Source organism: Pimephales promelas, chromosome 7 (assembly GCF_988280905.1).
Source record: "Pimephales promelas chromosome 7, fPimPro1.hap1.1, whole genome shotgun sequence".
Classification (NCBI taxonomy): domain Eukaryota; kingdom Metazoa; phylum Chordata; class Actinopteri; order Cypriniformes; family Leuciscidae; genus Pimephales; species Pimephales promelas.
Window position 1 is genome coordinate 31,824,124 of NC_142775.1, and position 18,991 is coordinate 31,843,114.

Consider the following 18,991-nt stretch of genomic DNA (forward strand, 5'->3'; position numbering starts at 1 on the left):
TTTAACATGCATTTTAAATGCATCTCCTGTGAGCATTATTTGTTCAGATTTCGCCAAGAGTAGACCCTTCCTTCTGTTTTTGTCACAGTCTACATCACTTTCGCAGGAGCGCAAACTGTAACGCAAAAAAAAGGAATGAATGAAGCCATGATGCTTACGAGCTAGGGCAAAAGGAAGCGAATGGAAATTATGTGAATATTAACAGCGATCATAATCCCTTAATTATTGGCACAACATTGCGACATATGGTATTAACATGCAAAAGTTGGAAAAATTTGTTTTGCGTTTTCGACTACCTCTGGAAGTGGTCAAAAGTGGACAAGCTCAACACGTTTTAGACCCCATTTACACCTGTATTTAAAGTAATCTAATTGTGTTTGGATCAACATAAACGTGACCAGGTGTCTGTCAAACCCATAATCCTGATGGTTTTGTAGTCTTCTGACTTCAGGACTTTTAAACTTTCAGGTAAACAAACTTTCCTTTTCTAGTGTCTTCCTAGGGCTGCATCTGTAAAAAACAGCATATTTTATGGCACATATAAAACTTCTCTGTCTCCAGCCCTCAGAATCTCAAAAGTGAAATTCTTTCTATGATTAAGGTGGATCAGTTCTGTTGTTATTGACACTCACTAAAGGATGTGTTGTCACACAGGTATGGAGGGGATGCCAGGTATGATCGGCCTCAAGGGTGAAGATGGTCCTCCGGGTCTTCAAGGAGAGATAGGAAAACCTGGACCACGAGGGACATTTGGCTTTCCTGGGCAGCCCGGTTACAAAGGACCTCCCGGACCATCTGGAAAAAATGGAGAACCAGGTAACTAAACTGACTGGAGCTAAAACATCTTTTTTTTTTTTTTGCCCTCATATCAGATAAGAAAAGTAAAGAATAAACCCAGAACTACCAAATAACTTCAACAACAGGGGATCTACCAAAGCTCACTCCTCGTTTGTTTTTTTTAACGTTAGGGTCAGTTAAACAAGCGTCTTTATCATTTAACAGTACCGCATGTTGAAACAGACTGGGAAATCAGTGGCCAGTGTACTGGACTCTTATTAACTTATTTTCCTTTATTCTCTGCTCCAACTCTATAATGCAAACAAGGTAATTAGTCTTTAGGAGATTCTTAATCTAATGATCTTTAGGATCAGAAACATAAATTCAGTTAAGTATGTCCAAACCAATTGACTTGTAGTATATATTATGCCTTAGATCTGATTTCAGTGGTATGAAGAAAATCCTCTTTCTCCTAACAATGCTTAAATACAGTATACTGCGTCTCTGTAGGTCCAAGTGGAATAAGGGGAGACCAGGGAGACCCAGGCCTTCATGGAGTGGGTGGAGTAAAGGGTGTCATTGGAGACCCTGGAAATGTTGGGGTACCAGGAAATATTGGGGTCCCAGGAGATCCAGGACAACCAGGGCCCTTTGGATTTAATGGTCTTCCAGGGTTAAAAGGTAATTTGTCTTTTTGTTCTTGATTTAATGTTACTTAGAATATGTACATGTATAGTTTGCAAAAAGCAGATATAAATAGTTTGATCATTAAACTCCAAATGGCACTAATTGATTGATGTATTTTTTTTTTTTGTTCATATATAAACAACAAAGGTTACAAAGGTGGTCAAGGCATATCAGGTTTTCCTGGAAACATAGGTGAGAAAGGTTTGAAAGGACCCCCAGGAAAGAAAGGACAGATAGGCTTTCAAGGACAACAAGGTGCAAAAGGATTTACTGGGCTTCCAGGAGAAAAAGGTGAATCAAGAGCATGATAATGTATGCATGCGTATGCAAAATATCAGAGGTGGAAAGTTAGGAATTACATTTACTCGCGTTATTGAGTAGTTTTTTTTTTTGTGTGTGTGTGTGTACTTCTTTTTTTAAGTAGTTTTTAAAATCTGTACTTTTACTTAAGTATGTTTTGTTTGAAGTATTTTACTTTGCTACAATTGAAATCATATCTGTTACTGAGTAAAAAATAATAATACAAGGGTGAAAAAAAAAGAAAATTTCGGAAACTACTGCATTGATTTAAAGCAGCACTATGTAGTTTTTTCAACCTTTATAATATTTTTCCAAAACCCTTGTGATGGTACATCGACAGGTCTGCCATAGCCTGACAGTGTCTGCATCACTTACACTGGCACTATGTAACTTCGGCACTATGGCACTATGTAACTTTTTACTCTGAGTACATTTTAAATGAGCTAATTTTACTTTTACTTGAGTAGATTTTTAGATCGGTAATTTTACTTGTACTTAAGTAAAATATCATTGAAGTAGTAGTACTTTTGATTTTGATTTGATTTGATTTGACCACTTAAATATAAAAATATGAAAAACAGTAAGAAACTGTTTCATACATTAAAATCACTTTCAAAGTGACAAATCATAAAAGTACTTTTACTTGAGTAGAATACTTTATTACTCTTTACACCTCTGCAAAATATGTAATATACATTCTACTGTGTTTGATTTCATATGTTTGATTTATTATTTATTTTTTTCCCACTTACAAGTTTCCCTTATAAATGTAATAATTCTATAATTCCATTTTTCATGGCCATTTCTTGGCTAAATGTTTTTATAATATTTGTTTAAATGTTCTATCTGTCAACAACAACCTCTTTGCAAAAAAACAGACTGATTAAACAATCTGTGCTTAAATGTGCTGCTCAAACCAAAGGTTAGACTGAAATTATTCGCAACCTGTATTTTGACTGTGGAGGAACTTTTGCTTAAATTTCTCATTACATAACATCTTTATTAATGGCGTATGTTTCATTGTGTGTATATATATATATATATATATATATATATATATATATATATGAAGAGTTCAGATGCAAAAGCCTCTAAAAGCCATTTGAAATTTTCTTCTTTAATGATGATTTTTATCAAACTTGTATATTTAAGTTCAGTAATTTCACTTAAATGGCAAAGATAATTACCTATTAATTGTTATTTAAGTGAAATTACTGCACTTAAATATACAAGTTTGATAAAAATCATCATTAAAGAAGAAAATTTCAAATGGCATTTAGAGGCTTTTGCATCTGAACTCTTCATATATATATATATATATATATGTATGTATGGTGGACTATTTAAGATTATATTGAAAATGAAATATGCATAATGTCTTGAGTATGTGGTATATACTTTTTCTTAAGGTGACAGAGGGGTGGTGGGACCTCCAGGTGAAAAGCCAATCATGAAAATACCACAAATGTTAGACAACATGAAGGGAATTAAAGGTGACCATGGAAAAATGGGAGACCCTGGCATCATAGGTCCTGAAGGTGACTACAATCATATTTATTTATTCTTCTATGCAAGGACACAATGGGTAGCATACTTCATATACAGGGTTTGAAATCAACTTTTCCACTCACCAGCCAATTTGGCTACAAAATCTTTAGGTTAACGGCCATTCAGAACTTCTACTAGCCAGATATAATGATAATAATGAAAAACCAGATTAACTAAATAAGAGCTTTATATATATATATATATATATATATATATTGGATTTCATACATTCAAAATCCTGTCATCCAGCCATCTCATCCCTTCCTCTTTTTCCCTCATCACCAAAAATGCATTTTAGGTGGACAGAAAGATCAATACAGTACAAAGAAAAAAAATAACAATGTCTTTTCTGTTAACCAAATGCTTTTTAATCTTCGCTATTGATTAAACAAGTGCTCGCCGTTATTTGTTAACTTGCATGTTCAAGTATGCCAGAAACAGAATGCACAGATTCAGTGCAATACGCTGTATTTAATATATCATGATGATATCATGATGAGCTTATAAAACTTAAACTTTGTTAGTTTATTTTTTTAAATTAACAATCGTTTCGCTTGATAATACCCTTATTCATCGTCTGGAATCGTTTAAAGTCCTTTGCACAGTTTGCAGTTTGTACTGAAACTGTCTTTTAGACCTTGAACCGTTTGGTGCCCAGTAAAGTGCATTGTATGGAGAACAATCCTGGAATGTTTTCATTTAATTTCTTTTCGACTGAAGAAAGAAAGAAATGGACATTTTGGATGACATGGTGGTACATTATCAGGGTTTTTTTTTTTTTTTTTTTTTTAAGTGAACTATTCCTTTAAGTAATGAGAATAGTTTGGCCATATGGAGGAAAAGCAGCTTATCTAATAGGTGGAGAAAAAAAAGATTATGTGTAAATTATGTGTCACAACTTACTTGAATGCAAAAGGTGTAACTATTTAGTTCAAGTAGTTCTCCTAAATCTTAAAACGGTCATGTTTCATTTTCATACTAAAAACTATGGATTTTTTTGGAAATGTTTTTGTACATCTTTCAGGTCAAAACGGACCCGAATTCAATATGATGTTTAATCAGAATTAATTTACATCTGCATTTGGTGTTTGATGATGTGAATAGAACAAAAATATCCCTTTTAGATGGATACTTAAGAGATTTTCTTTCCACTTGCCTTTGCCTATAGGTACAAAAGGTGGGCCAGGTTATCCAGGAGGCGATGGGAAAGATGGACATCCAGGTGAGCCCAGTGATGCAAAAGGTGTTAAAGGTGTTCCCGGAGAAGAAGGTCAATCAGGGCCTAAGGGAATGCCAGGGCCTACAGGACAGTCTGGAATTCAAGGTTTCCCGGGAATGCCTGGACCTGGGGTAGGAAAATGAGCCCCATCTCTCTCTGACTCATAAAACTATTTATGATTTAAAACATTTTAGTTAATCTCCTTGTATTTGGGGTCCTGTTAGAATGTTTTGGGTGTTGTGCTTTTAGTCATTGTGGCTTATATTGCAGGGTGACAAAGGCTCACCTGGTGCCTATGGACGGCCCGGAGATTCTGGAATTAAGGGAATAAAAGGTGCTTCTAAATAAACCTCTGTCCATTTTATGCTTGATGTATGAACTGTCTAAACTGCCAAAAATTTTACATACAATTCCTTTATTTCAGGTGACTTGGGTCCTACCATGAGTATTCCAGGATCAACAGGACTGAGAGGCGAAACTGGGCTGCCTGGAAATTCAGGTTAGGAATTTCCATAATTATATTGTGCATAAAACAATATTATTATCACAGAATGATGAAGAAGATGATAATAATAGGTTCCTGTACGAAACACCTTTTAATAATAGAAAAAAAAAAACCTCAAACAGATGGTGTAACAGTGTGTGCATGCAACAAAGCAAACACAAAAACAAACATCGCCCGACAACTGAGGGTGCATAGGGAGGAACTTAAAGGGTTAGTTCACCCAAAAATGAAAATGCTGTCAGTGTTTACTCACCCTTATGTTGTTCCAACCTCGTAAGACCTTCGTTCATCTTCGGAACACAAATTAAGATATTTAAGATATTAAGATCCCTCCTGTATACTAGTCCATAGGCTTCTTGAGGGAATCACTTGCTGGCCTAGAAAAGTCATTTAAGGACATCGTTAAAATAGTCCAAGTGCCTACAGGGGCTCAATCTTAAGTTTATCAAATGACGAGAACACAAAACAACTGTGCGCAAAAACAAAAATAACGACTTTATTTCAACTATTCGTTTATTTCTCCCACTGCCTTGAGTCAGGTTACTAGTTTAATAGCGTAAGCTTCTGTTATTGTACGCTCTGTTATTGTAGCTCTACGCAATCACACTACGTTAACTGACTACAGGCCCATAGAGAAGGAAGTGAGTAGTTGAAATAAAGTCGTTATTTTTGTTTGTTTTTGCGCACAAAAAAGTATTCTCGTCATTTGATAAAGTTAAAATTGAGCCACTGTAGTCACTTGGACTATTTTAACGATGTCTTTGATGACTTTTCGATGCCAGCAAGTGTCATTCCCTCAAGAAGCCTATGGACTAGTATGCAGGAGCGATCTTAATATCTTAATTTGTGTTCCGAAGATGAACGAAGGTCTTACGGGGTTGGAACAACATGAGGGTGAGTAACTGACAGAATTTTCATTTTTGGGTGAACTAACCCTTTAAATACATGATGGTGATGAACTGAATGATGAGCAGCTGTGATGATGATTATAGCACAGGTACGTCTTTAAGATGTCTGCTAGAGATCTGGAGATCTGGAAAACATCTGAGAAACATCTTGGAAAAAGCAGTTTTACATATATTCTAAATATAGGCATCTTCTAAATGTCTATTTAAATCTGACAGGAGACGTATTGCAGATTAGCAAACTCTCTAAAAAATGCATCTTTCAGATGTAAATACAGACATTAAATAGACGTCTCTAAGGTTTTTAGTGTGCTGTGAACCACTTCTTAGATGAGTTTTCAATTTACATATATTAGGTGAGAAGGGAGTCACAGGTGAACCTGGAGATAGAGGAGGTCCTGGTTTTGACGGCATTGAAGGGATGAAAGGCCAGCCGGGTGAACCAGGACAATCTGGACTACCAGGTATAAGAGTTTTAATCATTTTCCTTTTATTAAGCAATTCTGTTGTTTTCGAAAATAGTTTTTAACTGGATCCACTTTTTCATCAGGCTCTGATGGCCAACCGGGTTTCCCAGGAAATCAAGGTCTTAAGGGCTGGCCAGGAGTGCCTGGGCAGAAAGGAACCCCTGGATTCCAAGGCCAACCCGGACAAAAGGGTTTGTGGCTCTAATTGTCAAATTTAATTAAACAAAAACACAGCTATGTTAATAGACCTTATTTGTATATGCTTTCTGGAATGCTTGATTCTAATTGGTCGTTCGTAACATTCTGAAATCGGTCATAAGGACCGTTGTCAATAGCAACACTATATAATGTCTGCTCATTCAGATATTTAAGGCCTGTACTTCCATGATCATCATTATCACATTATTTACAGTATCTGAAATTATGTATTAATAATCTCTGTCATTTCTACCACTATATATTTAAATATATGCTCCAACATTTCCTGGCTAATTTTTCCTCTAGGGTTTCCTGGTCTAAAAGGCATTTTTGGATTAGATGGCCTGAAAGGTCAAAAGGGTATCGAGGGTGTTCCAGGTACCTCTTCAGTTGTATTTGTTATCTTAGAAATTTAAACATTATAAATCTTATATTATCGAATAAATATTAATTATATAACATGATTTACAGTTTAGCAATGTTATCATTATTATTAATTATTATCATTATATTTTTTTATTATTTATATTTCCATGTATATTACCTATGTAAAGTCTCATTGTTTTAATGCAGAATTAATGATATCGTTGGTGTATTTTGTTCCCTGCAAGGCACTGACAACTGGGGTCCTCCAGGTGATGCAGGAGCAAAAGGAGAAAGAGGCGAGATTGGGATCCCCAGCACTGAGGCTGGCATCCCTGGAAATCTGGGCCTCAGGGGTTCCACTGGAGATCTAGGTAGCCTAATCATCTAATAGATCATTTTCTGAATCAGAGGCAGTTCAATGGTCTCTGGAAATGTGGGGCTTTAGCACTCTTTCACTGTTAAAACTAAACCATTGTGTTGGAATTTGCACTTGTCTTCTGTGAAATTAAGCCCCGCCTTTTTTTATCTGATTGGCCATCACAATCATTTTGGCATTGATGAGCACTGTGTTAGACCGCTGAACGTTTAGTCAACAAACCAAGCAGTGTGTAATGGAGTGTGACAGATCAGCATCAATAATAAAAAATACATTGCAGTGAATCTATCATTTCCATGAACGGTTTATTGGCTATAATGATGACAGGATCGCAAAAGTGTAGAACTCAGCGAGCTTGTGCAAATCAGATCTTCAGCACAGCGTATTGAAAAACCTCTGATTGGCCGTTGCGTTCAACAGACACGTCTGTGATTGGCTAAAATGCTCAACACTGCAAAAGCATGTTGTAAGTTGTAACCTTTGATGCCAAAGAGATGTTTTTTTGTTTTTTTTTATAAAAAGGTAATCGTGTCAGCTGTAATCGTATTAACGATTATTTTTCTGATTAAGTGTTAAAGGAGTAGTTCACTTTAAAAAAAAAAAAAACTTTTGCTGATAATTTACTCACCCCCATGTCATCCAAGATATCCACGTCATTCTTACTTCAGTCGAAAAGAAATTAAGGTTTTTGATGAAGACATTCCAGGGTTTTTCTCCAAATAATGCACTTTACTGGGCACCAAACGGTTCAAGGTCCAAAAGACAGTTTCAGTGCAAACTGTTCCAAGGGCTTTAAACGATTCCAGACGATGAATAAGGGTCTTATCAAGCAAAACGATCGATTAAGTTGATTCAACGAACGAAATGAATGAATTGACTCGGAAAAAGATTCGTTCATTTTGACAAACGAGTTCGAACAGGAGAGTCATGAACTGGCATCACAGAACAGAGCAAAGCGAGCATTTGAGCTTATGAAACTTAAACTTTGTTATTTTTTTGTTTAATGAGCAATCGTTTCATTTGATAAGACCCTTATTCATCGTCTGGAATCGTTTAAAGCCCTTTCAACAGTTTGCAGTTTGCACTGAAACTGTCTTTTGGACCTTGAACCGTTTGGTTCCCATTGAAGTCCATTCTATGGAGAAAAATCCTGGAATGTTTTCATCAAAAACCTTAATTTCTTTTCGACCGAAGAAAGAAAGACATGGACATCTTGGATGACATGAGGGTGAGTAAATTATTAGCAAAAGTTTTTTTTTTTTTTTATTAAGTGAACTATCCTTTAAGCTTTATAAGAAAAACAAGGTAACAAAGCTTTCAGGGCCCACCTCTAGCACCTCCCCTGTTCCAAAAATGACGTTTTGTGACGTTTCATTTATTTGATGCAACTATGCATTAGTTCTAACACTGTAACTGCTGTGTTTACAGGTGATAAGGGTGAATCTGGGCGTCCAGGTGTCACAGGTCCTCCAGGCAAACAAGGATTCTCTGATATAAAAGGAGTTGCAGGCGACTATGGCCTTCCAGGCACTAAAGGACTTCCAGGTGACAGACCCAGTACTATATATTTACAATAAACACTAGTAATGAGTACTATAGACTGTATAAGAATAAGGATATTTACTAGTTAAAGGGACTTTAGTCCCCTTTGCCCTAATTCACACCAAATAATTATTTATTTACAATATTATTTAGCAAAGGAGGGTTAAATATCTAAATGAGTGAAGAAAATGTAAAGCGTCACTTTGTCAAACAAAAATAACTTATTTCTTCTTATTTCTTAATCTAAAATCTTTCTTGAAAATGAATTTTGAAAAAAAAAAAATGTTTTGATACCTGTTGCTGTCATTCTTCAGGTTTTCCTGGTCCTAGAGGGATTACAGGTGAACCATCTCCATTCGGAGCAAAAGGAGATAAGGGAAATGCAGGGGATTTCGGATTCGCCGGAGAAAAAGGAGTCCTGGGGGACAGTGGAGAGAAAGGACCACGTGGGGAGCCTGGAGTGTCAGGAAGAAAAGGTAGATTATGAAATATGAATATGGTAAAGGTCATAGCATTGGCAAAATCAAAACAGCAATCTAATATTCATTATGATGATCTATACAAGAGCAAATAAACATGAACAAAAGAGAATCCTATGGAGAATTAAATTGTTAAATGTGTATCAAATTAAAATGTTAAATGGAAATCATATTAAAATGTTTTAGATGAGCTGAGCAAAACACCCGTTTTACACTCACATATTTTGCTCACTTTGTTTTGGAATGAGACCTGTGAACTGAAAAAGAACTTGAGTCAGGTAGGAATGTTTTATTCCTTTTTAAAGGTGATAAAGGAGAACAAGGAATGATGGGCTTTCCAGGAAGACGTGGTTTTGAAGGTGACAGGGGCCCTGTTGGACCTAAAGGAGATACTGGACCCCCAGGTGATTGTTTGAAACCACTAAACGATTTTTCTGTATGATGATTTTTTTGTTTAATATAATAAAATAGTTTCAATTTACTCTCCAAACTTATTATGCAGAATTAGCTCTACTATATGGTTTATTTCTAGTCAACCAGTTCAATCATACGTTTCATATTTTGGTTATAGTATTTTGGTTATACAAATATAGAAGTAAATTATAACTAATATTTTTGAAAAACAATATATATATATATATATATATATATATATATATATATATATTGACTTACCCTCATGTCGTTCCAAGTCCGTAAGACCTCCGTTCATCTTCGGAACACAGTTTAAGATATTTTAGATTTAGTCCGAGAGTTTACTGTCTTTCCATTGTAAATAGCTGTACGGTATACTGTCCTTGTCCAGAAAGGAAATAAAGACATCATCAAAGTAGTCCATGTGACATCAGTTGGTTAGTGAGAATGTTTTGAAGCATTGAACATACATTTTGGTCCAAAAATAACAAAAAAGTTAAGTATAAGTACAACCCGAATTCCGGAAAAGTTGGGACGTTTTTTAAATTTGAATAAAATGAAAACTATACGACTTTCAAATCACATGAGCCAATATTTTATTCACAATAGAACATAGATAACATAACAAATGTTTAAACGGAGAAATTGTACACTTTTATCCACTAAATGAGCTCATTTCAAATTTGATGCCTGCTACAGGTCTCAAAATAGTTGGGACGGGGGCACGTTTACCATGGTGTAACATCTCCTCTTCTTTTCAAAACAGTATGAAGACGTCTGGGCATCGAGTTTATGAGTGTCTGGAGTTTTGGTGTTGGAATTTGGTCCCATTCTTGCCTTATATAGGTTTCCAGCTGCTGAAGTGTTCGTGGTCGCCTTTGACGCATTTTTCGTTTAATGATGCGCCAAATATTCTCTATAGGTGAAAGATCTGGACTGCAGGCAGGCCAATTCAGAACCCGGACTCTTCTACGACGAAGCCATGCTGTTGTAATAGCTGCAGTATGTGGTTTTGCATTGTCCTGTTGAAAAACACAAGGCCTTCCCTGAAATAGACGTTGTCTGGAGGGGAGCATATGTTGCTCTAAAACCTTTATATAGCTTTCAGCATTCATAGTGCCTTCCAAAACATGCAAGCTGCCCATACCGTATGCACTTATGCACCCCCATACCATCAGAGATGCTGGCTTTTGAACTGAACGCTGATAACACGATGGAAGGTCTCCCTCTTCTTTTGTCCGGAGGACACGGCGTCCGTGATTTCCAACAAGAATGTCAAATTTGGACTCGTCTGACCACAGAATACTTTTCCACTTTGAAATAGTCCATTTTAAATGAGCCTTGGCCCACAGGACACGACGGCGCTTCTGGACCATGTTCACATATGGCTTCCTTTTTGCATGATAGAGCTTTAGTTGGCATCTGGAGATGGCACGGCGGATTGTGTTTACCGACAGTGGTTTCTGAAAGTATTCCTGGGCCCATTTAGTAATGTCATTCACACAATCATGCCGATGAGTGATGCAGTGTCGTCTGAGGGCCCGAAGACCACGGGCATCCAATAAAGGTCTTCGCCCTTGTCCCTTACGCACAGAGATTTCTCCAGTTTCTCTGAATCTTTTGATGATGTTGTGCACTGTAGATGATGAGATTTGCAGAGCCTTTGCAATTTGACGTTGAGGAACATTGTTTTTAAAGTGTTCCACAATCTTTTTACGCACTCTTTCACAGATTGGAGAGCCTCTGCCCATCTTTACTTCTGAGAGACTCTACCTCTCTAAGACATCCCTTTTATAGCTAATCATGTTACAGACCTGATATCAATTAACTTACTTAGTTGCTATAGATGTTCTCCCACCTGAATCCTTTCTAAATTTATTGCTTTTTCAACCATTTGTTGCCCCCGTCCCAACTATTTTGAGACCTGTAGCAGGCATCAAATTTGAAATGAGCTCATTTAGTGGATTAAAGTGTAAAATTTCTCAGTTTAAACATTTGTTATATTATCTATGTTCTATTGTGAATAAAATATTTGCTCATGTGATTTGAAAGTCGTATAGTTTTAATTTTATTCAAATTTAAAAAATGTCCCAACTTTTCCGGAATTCGGGTTGTAAGTTAAGTAAACAAATAAGTATGTTCTATATATAGTATGAATGTAATATGGACGTACAACATTCACCATGTTGTCATTATCATGTGACCTACCACATAATCACATCTACCTCAGTTGTGTCGCTTCACTTCCTCTCCTGTGGCCTCATGTGTTCGAAGAATGTCCATCATATGCACACTTAAGAATCTCATTGGAAGAAGTAGATCATCCGGGTTCCATACGCCTTATTCACGGCAGCGCCATCTTTGATTTTTAATGGGAGTGAAAGCGAGGCTGTGAGGGATAGACATGCATCTCTTCAATGGGCTGTACTGATATTTAATGTGTTTTCGTTTTGTTCTGCTCATGAAACACTGGAAAAATATCTTTCCAAGAAATTTTAGTTGACAAAAAACTCAAGTAAATTGTAAGTAATCTAGGAGCTTTATTCAGCTTTTTACAGCTGATGCCATTAGAAACACGGTAAGTCTATCCCTCACAGCCTCACTTTCATACCTGTCATGGCGCTGCTCTGAATAAGGTCTATTTGCTGAATCTTTTACTGTGAATTTGGACACAATTCTTTTGTCACGTACTGTTTTTCACTTACTATAGTTTTGGTCTTCCGCATCACCCACTTGCACCACCTGCTTGTTAGGTGACCAACAACTTCGGTAATCGACTGCTATTCCTGCAGTTTCTGGATGTGCCATGTTGAATATTCTGTTGAATTTGACCCACTGGATTTGTTGAAGTGATTTTTTTTTAAGGCAAAATAAAATGGACTGAAAATTGCCTGTCGAATATTATAGTTGGTATTTTTAAACAGACTGAACATTTTGGAAATTTAGTCTAAAATGTGAATGTGGATTTTTTTTTTTTTAATAATTACATTGTGAATGAAATGTTTTCATTTGAAATATTCACAGCTTAAATATACAACCATGTTGCATTTCAGCCCCCAAAAATGCATGCATTAAAATGCAAGCACTGTTAATGCAATGCATTTTTTATTAGTGCAATTCAACAGGCTTTTTTGTTTCTAAGACATTAGTCTGTATTTCCATGTACATATACTTCCACATTACATCTAAATGTGTTGGCTGGATCTAGATTGTATAGACCATTTCACAAGATGTAAACAACACTGGTCCAGAAGCACTTCCTGTTTCAGTTTTTTAACACTACATAAAAGCTGGGATAAAATAAAACCAACAGAACATTTAAAACTGAATCAAAAAGTTAAACAAACATCTTTAAGATGTTTTCTTTACATGTGAAATAAAGAAAACAGTTACAAACGGAAACAGGAAGTGCTTCTGGACCAGTGTTGTTTACATCTTGTGAAATGGTCTAATGACTGGTTTATTCAGACCATAAATGGGATCAGAATAATTTGTTGCACTGTTCAAAATACAAATCTAGTTGACTGCACCTTATTCATTCTCTCTACCTTGTTATTTCAGGTTTTCCTGGGTTGCCTGGTGCTAGAGGACTTCCACCAATTCCAAAGAAACTTCCAGGGGAGATAGGAGCACCTGGCCCAATGGGTATTCAAGGACCTAATGGACGCAGTGGAGATCCAGGCCCTGCTGGACCTCCTGGTGATCCAGGTACAAGAATTCAAAGCATCAATTTTAGCCTCAACTAATGCAGTCATGAATGTGATATATAAACCTATTCTGTGGTGCTGTTGCTGCGTTCCAGTTCACAGTTCATTGTGTAAATAGCAAAACTCTTTTTACAGGGTTTTTGGGTCCAAAGGGGCACAAGGGCATGCCAGGTCTCCCTGGAATACCAGGAAATCCAGGCTTCCGTGGAGACACTGGACAAATGGGCCACCCTGGTCTGCAAGGAGAAGAAGGTCAATAGTGTGTTTGTGTAGATGGATGAGGATTATGGGATTCTGGGCTAGATTAGTGGATTAAGGGTTGCAGACGACTGGTCACCAACAGGTCCAGGTTTATTTTTAAATGATTATGAGTTTATTATTTGTTGGGTGGTTTTGGGAACTGGTAACATTCTTTAATTTGTTCAGTTAGGACAATGTCATTGTTTAAAACAAAGTTTCTAGATTTTATTCATGCTTAAAAAATATTGGTTTTGGATAAACAGAAATAATTCAATGAAAACAATGAATTGAATCTGAATCCACAGGGTCCCGAGGACGCTCTGGTTTACCTGGTGCTACTGGAATGGCTGGCCGCAGTGTCAATGTTGGCTACCTGCTGGTGAAGCACAGTCAGTCGGAACAGATCCCCATGTGCCCTGTGGGCATGGCCAAGTTATGGGATGGTTATAGCCTTCTGTACTTTGAGGGACAGGAGAAGGCCCACAACCAAGACCTCGGTGAGTGCAGATGACAACGTAATAACTTGTCCAACTTTAGATCCAGAATATGAATGTTGAATTACACAGCATTGTGTAGTGTTTGCTCAGGAAATTGAAAGTGCATTTTCTATAGTGTCTGCATTTACATGGACCCTAATATTAGTTTGTAACCGGACTAGTAGCACAGTCAGAAAAAAAGCCATATGTAACAGCATCATTCGAAATGAATTAGCCAAATGCGGTATGGATTGTAAGGGTTAGTTTAAACATGTTCTAATGCTTTTGATAGGACACATATACTGTAAAACTTCAAATAATAGCCAAGGCTTTTATTTTCCCAAATCGTCGAACTGCACCAGCTTGTATATGAAACCGGCCTTTATAACTTGGTATTGAGATGTTGTTCATTGAGTCTATAATCTCTAAAAATCTCAAAATGCTCCACATGAAACTGCGGTCTTCCAAACTTTTACTTTCGTCTCAATTGATTTGATTAATATGCGCAAGGGAGGGAGAGCAAGACAGCGCTCGTGTTGTTTGAAGATTTTGAAAAAAAAGAAAAATTTGCTTTGGCGGCCGCTAAAAAGTGGACGATCTGATGGTTTTATTTAGAAGATAAACAACCCAAAACTAAGAAACAGACCCGGCCTCTATTTGAGACTGGCTTTTATTTACCCAAACCTGCAGCCACACCAGGCGTGTAAAAGAGACAGGCGTCTATTTGGGACTTGGCGATTATTTGAAGTTTTACGTAAACTTAAAAAAAAAAAAAAAAAACTGGCAAGTTCTGTTCTATTCTTCTTCTTTTATTTTTTTATTTTTTTATTTTTTTAATCAGTAACTACTTTGTGATTCTCTGAAAGCTTTAAAATGCCTCACAGGTCTCTGTTTTGTTTTCCAGGTCTAGCCGGCTCGTGTCTCCCCCGTTTTAACACCATGCCCTTCCTGTACTGCAATCCGGGAGACGTATGCTACTATGCCAGCCGCAATGACAAATCCTATTGGCTGTCCACCACCGCACCAATTCCCATGATGCCTGTGGAGGAGGCCGAGATAAAACCATACATCAGCCGCTGTTCCGTGTGTGAAGCTCCAACTGTGGCCATCGCCATACACAGCCAAGATATAACTATCCCACAATGCCCAGCAGGCTGGAGAAGTCTCTGGATTGGCTATTCCTTCCTTATGGTGAGACTTAAGTTCGAAATTGTTACACTTTCATCATTGAAACGTGTTTGCCAAGACCTCTAACTGGTTCTGTCACACTCACACAGCACACGGCAGCCGGAGATGAAGGTGGCGGTCAGTCTCTGGTGTCCCCGGGCTCTTGTCTCGAAGATTTCCGCACCACTCCCTTCATCGAGTGTAACGGGGCCAAAGGTACATGTCACTACTTCGCCAACAAGCAGAGTTTTTGGTTGACCTCTATCGATCAGTCCTTTCAGAGTTCCCCTGTTTCCGAGACACTTAAAGCCGGTCAGCTCCTGTCACGCATCAGCCGCTGCCAAGTGTGTATGAAGAACCTGTGACCTGTAACCTATGAACTTTGACACTATTGCAGCAGCATTACAAGTAACACCTGCACCGACAATTCCGAATTCTTCATTCCAAATTGCAATCCGATGTCAATGTTAAAAGGTAGGCTTTTGAAATTACTTCATGTTATTAATGCATTACATATGACATGCCGTCAGATTCACTCTTCATCACTACTGTGTGCCTTATGACTGAAGATATGTACAATGTGCATAATGAGAAGTGAAGCAATAGATGCATGAAAGCATAGCTATGATATTTCTCTGTATTATTTACTTTTCTATGTATGAAATGGTGCTTAGTTTCTAACTTATTACCTCAGCGTTATGAATCTCTTGTTATTAATACATACAGCTGAACCAAAGAAGCTCATGCTTATGCACTTCTCTGCCCTTTTGTGTTATGTGGTAGTGCTTTATGGTTCTTATTCAGAACTGGTTCCATTGTTTTAAAAGGCAGTGTCTATTTATATACTAAATGCACATAGCCAACATTTTTAGCAAAGGCTATTTATTCTTAGCACAAATAACATATGGCTTCTATTTGCACTTAGTGTGAAAAGCATCTATTGCAATTTGTTGTGGTTCACATTTGGTGTAAACAGAATCTACTTTTTGTTACACTTTGGCTACATTCACACTGCAAGCTTTAGTACTCAATTCTGATTTATTAATCCAATTAGAATTGTTTTTCCTTTTATTCACATACTTCCAAAGAACTAAACGAACCAAAGAGTGACTTCCATCAGGGCAGAATTGTGACGAATGTTTCGTAAAAGTCACATGATTTACGATATGACTTCAGACTGAGGTCCCATTGCAAAACATCTGTATCTGTTTTAGGACAACACATGGAAGTGGCCCAAATCAGAATCGAAAAGATCAGATCCCATGTGGTATGCGATGAACAAACAAACAAAAAACCGATCTGAGTCACATCAGATTCGTAAAAATCCTATTTCATGTGATTTTATGCCATTCACACTTGCTAAATATGATCGGATTCCAAACGTATATGCACAAAAATCGGATTTGGAGTCTGAACGAAAATGTAGCATTAGTGTAAATAGCATCTGCCATCTCTTTCATAGCCTTTTAAAAAAACTGGAACCCATTGATTTCAGTTAAAGTCCCCTTGTGGTGAAAATCAAGCTTTTAATGTTATGTCCATGCTGTGTTTTTTTAATATGCTTTAAGACAAACCGTGTGTAAATTTACAAGTCAACACCATTGCTGAGTATTTTCTCCTTAAAACTGCAGTGAACCAAAGACAGTCTCAAAAACACGGTTTGGTGTTTCTGACGTCACAAACTACCTTGTAACCAATCACGACAACGTGTGATCATCAACAAGTAGGTGTCTGAGCTGGTGTGAGTGAGAGGAGGTGAGGATAATTTGCATATTCATAGAACCATGACTAAATGAGGCAAGGGTACAGAGTTACATTTAAACTATTTTAAGGCATGAAGATTTTTTTTTTCAAAGGAAAAAACTTTAAATATGTAATTTTTAGGGGTGTCACGATTCTCCAAATCCTCGATTCGATTAAGTTATCGATTCTAAGGTCACGATTCGATTCGATTCTCAATTTTAAAAAAAAAATGTAAAGCGCAGATTGCTATGCAATTTTTAGACTACACATTTATGCATTATGCAATATAAATTTGTTCACAATGTACACTACACCATTGCCAAATTTAAAATATAACAAAAACAAGTAACATAACTTAATAGTATAACATTTAAAGCCCCTGAAATGACTAGAAAAAAAGTTTAGTTAATTTTGATGAACGAGATTGAACAATAGAGTCAGTAAAACGATCCGAACTTTCCATCACGGACGCGACATGGGGCGTGGCAGTATCGACGATACCATTTTTTATTTCGATTTCGATACCATTGAATTAATTTCGATCGATTTCGATTTAATATCGAAATCGTGACACCCCTAATTTTTATGATCAAAGATTAGTTTGAAGGGATACAATTATTGACTACAGGGGGACTTTAATGGCTTTTTGAACATCTGAATTCAACAACAGATAGCAAAGTTGGAAAATACAATTTGAATTATATACAGTATAACATTTTTAGATGGTTTTGTTCTGTTGGAACCTGAAATGGTCTAGATATCGGTTCAGAATCTGAACCAGAATAATTTAATAACACATGATCATTAAGGCTCAACGACACAATGCTTAACCACAAGGCCGCTTAAACACAGTGCTATCTGCTATTTTTAACCACTCTATAAATATAAATTTCACCAAACTTACACTAACATCATCTTCTGATGCCTGTATATTATTTTTGCTCTGTTTATTTATGTAATGAACAGCTTTGAATCATCACTCTTGGATGTGTTTTTTTATCATCTAATGTTGTCACACTATTCATTGGGTATTTTATTTCATAAAAAGGTCATAAACTTTGAGACTTGAAACTTTTTACTAGAATTTTGTCCAGTCACGAGGCTCATTCTGGTTTGTTTGTCTGAACCCTCTGTTGGTTACACCAATTGCACTGATTTCACTGAGGTTTACATGACACGTGTTCAGGTCATTAGGAGACTGTAGTTCAGTCTTTGTCCCACTTCCACATACATGCACAAACAGGCTATATTCTCCATTGAGTCTGTAAACAATGGCTAATGTGGGTCACCTAAAAGGTTTGGACTTTGAGCAATTTTGCCCATTTTCAGTGCACATTGCACAAGTAGTATTGCCCCTAAGCCCATAAACCACTAAAATATATGTGATTCCAGTAAAGAGAACCAATTAAGATTATAATTCAAAATATTTGCATTGAGAATGTCACTGCTTTTTTTTCTTTCTTTTTTTGTACTTTCAATGTAATTATGTGAAATATTTGAAGACATTGATTTTGAATCATAGTGTTATTGAATAAAACAATAAATGCATTTTGTTTGTTACATTTGTGTCATCTCTCATTTTAATGATCTCTGAACAAGATCTACCTATTAGAAAGTGTGAAGTGTATTTATTCATTCATTTATAAAGCACCTTATATAGGACCCACATCAGTTAATTAAAATAAAAGTAATTGAAGACCACTTTCTGTCTATTTCAAACATATGCTGTTCTTTTGAACTATCTATTTGTCAAAGAATTCAAAAGACATGTATCATGGTTTCTACAACAATATTAAGCAGCACAACTGTTGATTGTACATTGATTATAATGTTTCTAGAGCAGCAAATCAGCATATTACCAGCATTTTGAATGAC

The 18,991-nt window shown here is 36.6% G+C and overlaps 1 protein-coding gene and 1 long non-coding RNA gene across 2 annotated transcripts in view; one reads left to right on the forward strand and one right to left on the reverse strand.

The window, feature by feature from the left end:
* Positions 1-18,676, forward strand: part of col4a2 (collagen, type IV, alpha 2) — an 86,470-nt gene extending 67,794 nt beyond the window's left edge. The window contains exons 30-48 of the mRNA XM_039683585.2: positions 655-816; positions 1,288-1,458; positions 1,612-1,755; positions 3,174-3,302; positions 4,481-4,662; positions 4,802-4,865; positions 4,956-5,030; positions 6,298-6,405; positions 6,492-6,599; positions 6,913-6,984; positions 7,218-7,343; positions 8,777-8,893; positions 9,205-9,366; positions 9,675-9,773; positions 13,345-13,491; positions 13,626-13,742; positions 14,036-14,227; positions 15,111-15,397; positions 15,484-18,676. Coding sequence (XP_039539519.2) covers positions 655-816; positions 1,288-1,458; positions 1,612-1,755; positions 3,174-3,302; positions 4,481-4,662; positions 4,802-4,865; positions 4,956-5,030; positions 6,298-6,405; positions 6,492-6,599; positions 6,913-6,984; positions 7,218-7,343; positions 8,777-8,893; positions 9,205-9,366; positions 9,675-9,773; positions 13,345-13,491; positions 13,626-13,742; positions 14,036-14,227; positions 15,111-15,397; positions 15,484-15,738 — 2,717 coding nt within the window. The 3' untranslated portion in view covers positions 15,739-18,676. The remainder of the gene's footprint in view (positions 1-654; positions 817-1,287; positions 1,459-1,611; positions 1,756-3,173; positions 3,303-4,480; positions 4,663-4,801; positions 4,866-4,955; positions 5,031-6,297; positions 6,406-6,491; positions 6,600-6,912; positions 6,985-7,217; positions 7,344-8,776; positions 8,894-9,204; positions 9,367-9,674; positions 9,774-13,344; positions 13,492-13,625; positions 13,743-14,035; positions 14,228-15,110; positions 15,398-15,483) is intronic.
* On the reverse strand, positions 428-5,449 carry LOC148978372 (uncharacterized). The gene is made up of 3 exons (XR_016169325.1): positions 5,290-5,449; positions 633-795; positions 428-510 (listed from the first exon to the last, which is right to left on the reverse strand). It is a non-coding gene; the product is annotated as an uncharacterized LOC148978372 (long non-coding RNA).
* Positions 18,677-18,991: the final 315 nt, after the last annotated feature.